Raw genomic sequence first — 7,873 nt, forward strand, 5'->3', positions numbered from 1 at the left:
ATAATTTTATCTTAAACAATATTAAAACGCAAGACAATAAAGTTTGTTACACATAAAGCAACAGTCAATTTATAGCTTCCTGCGACATATATTATTATATAATTCTGTGTATTATATATTATATATTATATAATACGCCTATGTATTCTTCCATACAATTTTTTAATATGTGACTAATTTTATATAGATTTCATAAACCGCTTCGGAGTTATCTTCTAACATACAGTTATCTACATTATTGCATTTATATTACAAAGATTATAAATGTTTGAATTGATTTATGTACGTATTTTTAAAAGTTGAACGGTTCTTTAGTTTATTTTTATGTTATTTTATGTTACAGAAGAGCGTGTGGTCGAAGGCATAGGCGAGAGCGAGTCGCGACGTTCTCCGCTGCAATCCTTCACAGCACTAGTGGACCGGCTGGCGCCTGACGAGGTTATACATCTATCTATACTTCTATACAAGTGGAAGGAATAAATAGTACATTTTAAGGGGGACAAGTATTAAGCACAACTCTAGCTTGGTGATTGAGCAAATATAGAATTCATAAATATTGCGAAAAGTGTACTGTGTTATGGCAATTTATGTGGATGAAGCCGCACAGAAACAGCTAGTCTAAATGTACAGGGTTATTCAAGGAAATCCTCCAAGAGGTGATAGAGGGGTTCATTTGTGATCATTTCCCCTTTTAGGCTTAATACAAAAGTAACCCATTTTTGAGTAATCATGATTTTAAGTTTTTTTTTTTTCAAAAAAATCAAAAACGATGTCTTATTTTTTTCTTCAGATTTATAAAAATCATTAAACACTGTGTATTACAATGCAAAAACATTGTTAGTTAGTTATCTGTCCAAATTAAAAAGTGAGAGCTGAAGAACTATTATTTTCAATACTAGTTTTCGCCGGCGACTTCGTGTGGAATAAAAAAAACAAAATTGAGTAGCCTATGTGTTCCAAACTATACCGAATTTAAATGAGATCCGTACAGCCGTTTAGGCTACAAACTTTCGCATTTATATTAGTATGATTTTTCGTCCTGATTCATTGAAATGCCTTAAAAATCGTTATATAACTTGGGGGAACTATAAAAGATGCCATAACCACTTGTCCAGGGCAACGAGTCGGGGTCGTACATAGCGAGCGAGCTGGAGGCGCTGGAGCGCGAGCAGGGCGCCGTGGACGAGCGCGCCGCCGCGCTGGAGAAGCAGCTGCGCCGCGTCATGGAGTCCGCAGACAACACGGAGGTACAGGCGGGACACTTACCAGAGACAAACTTTTCTTTTATAACATAAGGTGGCAAACAATCAAGAGGATACCTGAATCCGCCAAAATGGCGAAGCGACCGCTGCCCATAAACATCCGCAATTGCAGATGCGTTGCCTACCCTTAAACGACGGAGGAGGAGACGCACATAAAGAGATATTTCCCCTTTCTATGCATCTCCACCGTCAAATCCACTTCCCCTTTCCAACTTCTCCTTATAAGAAATGGGTGGCAAAGAGAAAGGGACTATGCCTCTTTTTAGAAAAAAACATTTCTAGAGCCATGTTCCAGTAGTAAAGCCCGCTTCATCTTAACAATGCAAGGCTTGCCAACGCAATATCACAGAAGATAGACGTGAAGTGGAAGTAATTTCGCGTACACGCTGATGATGTGGTTGCCTGATTTTAGTCTCTTTCCCTGTCAGACTTAACAGAAAGGGATGGGAAGGAAAATGGATTTGTTGGATGGAGACGTGTTGGAAGGGGAAATATCCTCTTTATGTGAGTCTTCTCCGTCAATTTAGTAGGCTGTCGCTTGCCATTTTGGCGGATTCAGGCCGCTTACTCGTTCATTTCCTTTCCCCATTTATCCCCTCCCCTGTAGATAACGACTGTTATGCCAATAAGAAGGTAATTACATTTATTTGATAATCCACAGCTAAAGAAATGGAAGAAAATATTCCTTGCCTGTACCCGCACTCCTTATAACCCGGTATCCTTACAAATTAAACTATAGTTTTGTATTTAATTGTTTAAAAATAAATATTTATCAATTTTGTATGTAGAAAGACCAATAACTCCTATTTGAGAAATTTAGTAATTATTTAGTATTGTAGAGTAAAATTACTATTTGTTAGACTTTTCTAGTTGTATCAGTAATTCTATTAATGACGAGCGACAGAGAGAGACTATACGTGACGTGTGTTGCAGGAGGAGGACAGACTGATGTCGCAGTGGTTCCACCTCGTGAACAAGAAGAACGCGTTACTGCGCCGCCAGATGCAGCTCAACATACTGTACGTATAACATTGTAATAACAATAATATACCATATTGATAATGCAATAAGGTTGAAAATTTACATGTACTTGCACATACAGTCAGGGAAATCAGCAGTATTCCACTTTCTAAAGCTCGCGACTTCGTTAGCGTGAAATGATAAATTATTGAAAAATATAGCCTATGTTACTTACTGATAACGTAGTATTTTAATAGTGAAAGTTTTTTTTGGAATCAGCCCAGTTTTTAAGTTATTTCAATACATACAAAAATACAAAAACAATTCTTTCCTCTTTATAATAGTATAAATAACCAATTAGGTAGCACTGAGTTAGGCAGATAACGAGGTAACAATGAAAAGTAACTGCCACTGACATTTTACATAACAGTCTTATTCAAATTGCTTCCGATTTGTTTTTGTTGAAGTGGCACACCTACAAATTCCCCGACTGTACTTGTATACAGTGTGTGCTGTATTCCAGTGAGCAAGAGGAGGACCTGAGCCGCCGCTGCGAGCTGCTGGCGCGCGAGCTGCGTCTCTCGCTGGCTGTCGACGAGTGGCGCAAGACTCCCGGACAGAAGCGCCGCGAGCGCCTGCTGCTGCAGGTACCTCCACCTCCACCTCCGCCTCCACACTTCCATCACCTATGCCTACGAAACCCTCGCTGACACTTCCTGATACCTTCATCTTTTGACACAATCAACGTTGAAGGCTTCTAAAACCTTCGCCTCTGCATACGCATCCCGACACCTCCATCTGTTGGCACATTCGCCTCAGATACCTCCGCCTCCGCCTCCAATATGTAATTTCGTACACTTACGACTTAGTAAGCATACAAGATTTGGAGAGGTATGGGAGGGCTGTTTATACTGAATGGAAAATTATTAAACAGATTTAAATACTATTTCTAATTAAAGTATGTTATTGATTGCTGATCCTAGACCTAATCAGATCATAGGATAACTCCGCCCTTGCCAACGACACCAATGTTAGACACTTTACCATTTTTTACCAAAGTTGTAATATCTAGCATTTCATCTGCAGATTTACCTCCAGCTATACAACTACCTCCAACATAATACCTCCGTTTACTGTCTACATTTCCTATAGTTACTAAAAGTTTTACAATTTCCTGTCTCAACTTACAGGAGTTACTGTCAGCTGTGAACGAAAGAGATAGACTAGTGCAAGAGATGGACGAACAAGAAAAAGCGTAAGTATACATATTTTGTATGTTTTACATACTTTGTGAATTATATATAAGCTGTTTTGTGTTTTTACAGGATAGCGGAGGACGACGAAATTGAAAGAAACCTCTCTAATGTCGAGATACAAAGGAAAAACAACTGTATACTGCAGTGAATACGGTCGAGAAAGTAAGCACATTTAACGCCATCTCTCGGCTTTCTGATATTAAAATAGGATTTAAACGAAACACATCAGGAATTCGTTGATGTTAAGGTTTTCATTTTACGATAATAGATGGCGTTGTAATTTATAGTTTGTCGAAACTAGATGGCGCTAAAATTAATGTGATGTGATTTTTTCCATTTACTTGGTTTTTGGGAAAATGTTTCGGCCTTTGTGAGACAGATAATACTCAGTTTCCTACGATATAGTTAAATATATTATTTTTCGATTAGCATATATGATAATTTAAGGTGACGGCTGTGCTTGACATTTTTGGTGTGGAAAAACGCTACTAAAAACTGCATTTGGCTATTTGGACAATGCGAGTTCCTACATTTCTGCAGTATTTAAACCGATGTTAGGTTGTAAGTTGTGAGTACAAGTCGGTTTATAATTTAGCGGCCGGCGGATTGTCAGGTTTACCAAAGAGTTTCAAATGAATCTGTAAATGAAACCGGTCGGTGGATGTTAAGTACAATTTGCCATAGATAATGTTCATTATCTTCGCGTTTACTTCAATATTGCGGTTTTTTTATAAATGTAAATATTTAATGTAATTTTTACTTTAAATTTGATATTTATATTTTATTTTATTAGTCATCTTGCCGACGTATGATTAATGCTATATTTTATGTATATAATAACTGGCATAATTCAAACTAATAAAGTTAACAGTTTTCTTTATAAGTTAAACATTTTCCATTTAAAATGCCAACAATTTTCGAAGTAATTCTCTCTAAATAATTTTCTGATGAAACAGATTTTGTTTGTAACCACTTTAGAGCGCCCTCTATCGATATTTCCCCACACTATTTGAACCGAGTTTCTTTTCTATTTGCAATCAGTTATATCGAGGTGCTTAAAAACTGTGCAATACTAAACAATGTCGATTTAAAACAAATGTACATATAGTTAATTTACATATAAATGCTTTACATACTTCACTGTAACTTAAAAATGGCGGGAAAACAAAAGCTTTTCATTAACTTAAAAACTACTTGGTTATTTATTGGAACGTATGTACTTTATGTACAGTTATTTACGTTTTTAAAGTGATTTTGAAATATTTTTCAGAACAAACTTATGAATTGTGACTGAAATAGAAGTTTTTTAATGCGTGAACGATTTAACATAAAGTTATGTTAAATATACTTATGTATTATATATCTGAGTATACGTGTAAGATATATCTCATTTTTGCATAATATTTCTGTTATTAAAAAAATCATTGGTTTACTAAAAAGCAGTAAAAATCGATAATTTGGTAATTTTTTTTCTAAAGTTAAAATAATTAGTAAACATTAAAATAATAGTTACAACTTATTTTATTATTTTTCTATGAATTTTAGTGACGAAAATTAACTTAGTTATTTTATACCTATGAACTATGTATATGTAAATTTAAGTTATCAAGCATTATTTTAAAAACAATAAGTTTAATTCCTTATAAATAAAATGGGATCTCATTGCCTTTTGTAATTTATCTATTTATGTAGATATTCAATATATTTGTAATTGCACTATTCTTCCATATAAGGTATATCTGAAAGGCTTTCCGTGTGAGAACTGCACCGTTTTGGTGTTTAACTTGCCTTATTATAAATTTTCCAACTTCAGTGCTATTAAAACCCAGTTAACTGAGTGTGGTGCCGAAGTCCCAGCTTTAGTCCCTTTTCCTTCCCACCCTTTTTTCTCACAACGTGGGTGGATTTGACGGTGGAAGAGACGCATAGGAAGAGGAAATATCCTCTTTATGCGTCTCCGTCGATTAATGCAACGCATCTGCAATTGCGGATGTCTATGGCCAGTCGCTTCGCCATTTTGATGGATTCACGTGGCCGCTTGCTCGTTTGCCAACTCATGTTGTAAAAAAAACTACGTGAATATGGTAGCATTGCAAGTTATAATGTCTACAGCTTCTGAAACCAATTTAGACTTTGCAAATGCATATAATCTGAAGATGTTAACATTTTAATGCATTTGTTAGTAATTTACAATACTATTCCATATTCCTTAGTCCATATAGGTTTTCAATATAAATAATATACCAAAACGGAGCAGTGATACACCCTTAGATCTAGTTTCTAATACCAACAATAAATACTTTAACGCACACCTTTGACTAAACTATCGCACAACTGTTTTCTCGCTTAGATTTCTATGAGCTTATATAGAGCGAACTCGATTTTAGTTGTGCAACTAAACAGTTTAATAGGCCAAACAATCAATCGCACAACTGCTGTGCGATAGTTAAGTCAACGGTGCTAGCTCTTATTTTAAAATTGTAACCTTTTTATTTAACAGACTCTTTTTAACATTTTAGACAAAAAATACTTATAAAATTCACAAAACCTCAGTGTATTTGAACTTTTAATTAAATTTAACTGAGTACATTAAAGGAACTGTTAAAATCGGTCTGTTTAGTAAAAATATTAGTATTTGTTCGTAATTGTTGTATTAGTTTTGATGTTATTTGGACTTGTATCGTGAAAGCAGCACCCTGTAGAAGTTTGTATCACAGAAGACACCGCCTTCCCCTCCCCTGTCGCTCTACCCACTCTATTTATTGTAATTTTAACGGATGTAATAAAATAAACGTCAAATTGTATATATTTGAAGTTTTATTTAATTCCACAACGAATAAAATGATTTAAGAAAAGTATTCAATTTTTATTATTAATTTTATGAAACAAAATATTACTTGAATCGTGATATTTTTTAAAAAGTAAGTTTTCAACAATACATTGACATATTTAAGACTATCTTTAATAAACAAATATACACTAGCTTTCGCTCGCGACTCTGTCCGTGTGGAATTAAAACAAACAAAAGTAAGTAGCCTGAGTGTTTTTCCAGACTATCCTCTACATCTATACAAAATTTCATCGAAATCCGTTCAGCAGTTTCGGCTACAAACTCTAACAAACATCCATCTAAACTCTTGCATTTATATTAGTAAGATATTTTTTTAAGGTCTCTATAGACGCCCAGTTCTGATAGTTTTAAATGAACTATGAAAATTGCATGTACATTTAACAATGCGTGTGTAGCAAACTTTAGGTGTTTTTTCATCTGTGGAAATAAAACAAACATAATTTTTAACATTTACTCAATATGTATAAAGTGATTATTTTATTTTAACATAATAATGTTTAAAACTTAACTGAAATAGCTGTTAAAAATTGCATAATCTTTTAGTTTGGTCAATAAAAGCTGGTTTTATTTTCAACTTTTATTTACATTTTCGTTGAAATAATTTTTAAAGATATATGATTCTTTTGCCTTAACATCTAGTATTGTGAAGACAATGTTTTTATCACATTTTGAAAATTAATTTTATTAAAAAGATAATATAATTTTCACCTGGCAACACTATAATAAAGTTATAGATTTTTTTGTAATTAATTGGGGCTTAATGCCACATAGTACTTATTTAAATTTAATACTTTCATTTACAAATCAAATTTATTCAATAAAAATAACATTGATTTTTTTAAATGAACAAAAACGTTAAAATACTGATCCATTGATAATATAAAATTTATTTATTTAATGTCTTACTAACAATATTTAAAATCTACTAATTTAAAAAGACCAAAAAGGTCGGAAAGTTCTGGAAGCTTGGTACAATCCATAATTAAAAAGTTAATTTCTGACCAGCAGATATTAATTCTAAACTACTGAATTTATATAAATTTAAAGGTTGGATTCTGCCTTGACACTGCCAACACACTCAAGTAGAAACATTGTCACTTTTCAAAATCTCTTTAGTGTTGCGACAGTGGAAACCAACGGTAATGCATTTGTGGAAAAACTTTTATTTACATTTCTATAACAATTTGGAGATAAAATTATTAAATCAGCATGATTTTATATAATCATTTCATTGTCTTATATTCATATTTCATTTACTAATATTTTTAATTATAAAAAAAACCGCTCTAATATCCACTTTGTTCTTATAACAATTAATAGAACCTGTATGTTTTAAATATTTTTGTCGTATTAAAGTGGACGCACATCTTTGACTAAACTATGGCACAACTGTTGTGCGCTTGTCGATTGTTTTGCAGCCAACTGTTTAGTTGCACAACTATATATCGAGTGTGCGCTTCATCAATACAATCAAAGCGAGAATCCGGAATGAAGGAATGAAGAAAATCCGGTCACGTTTTAGTCGATCGAAAATGGTCGTAATT

At 33.6% G+C, this 7,873-nt stretch overlaps 1 protein-coding gene across 1 annotated transcript in view; it reads left to right on the forward strand.

Annotated features, from left to right (window-relative positions):
* The window catches only part of LOC106099750 (EH domain-binding protein 1), a 22,463-nt gene extending 17,355 nt beyond the window's left edge, over positions 1 to 5,108 (forward strand). The window contains exons 14-19 of the mRNA XM_013278397.1: positions 349 to 438; positions 1,116 to 1,247; positions 2,196 to 2,281; positions 2,746 to 2,869; positions 3,413 to 3,477; positions 3,548 to 5,108. Of these exons, the coding sequence (XP_013133851.1) occupies positions 349 to 438; positions 1,116 to 1,247; positions 2,196 to 2,281; positions 2,746 to 2,869; positions 3,413 to 3,477; positions 3,548 to 3,626 (576 nt within the window). The 3' untranslated portion in view covers positions 3,627 to 5,108. The remainder of the gene's footprint in view (positions 1 to 348; positions 439 to 1,115; positions 1,248 to 2,195; positions 2,282 to 2,745; positions 2,870 to 3,412; positions 3,478 to 3,547) is intronic.
* The last annotated feature ends 2,765 nt before the right edge of the window (positions 5,109 to 7,873 follow it).

Source organism: Papilio polytes, unplaced genomic scaffold (assembly GCF_000836215.1).
Source record: "Papilio polytes unplaced genomic scaffold, Ppol_1.0 DF824325.1, whole genome shotgun sequence".
NCBI lineage: Eukaryota > Metazoa > Arthropoda > Insecta > Lepidoptera > Papilionidae > Papilio > Papilio polytes.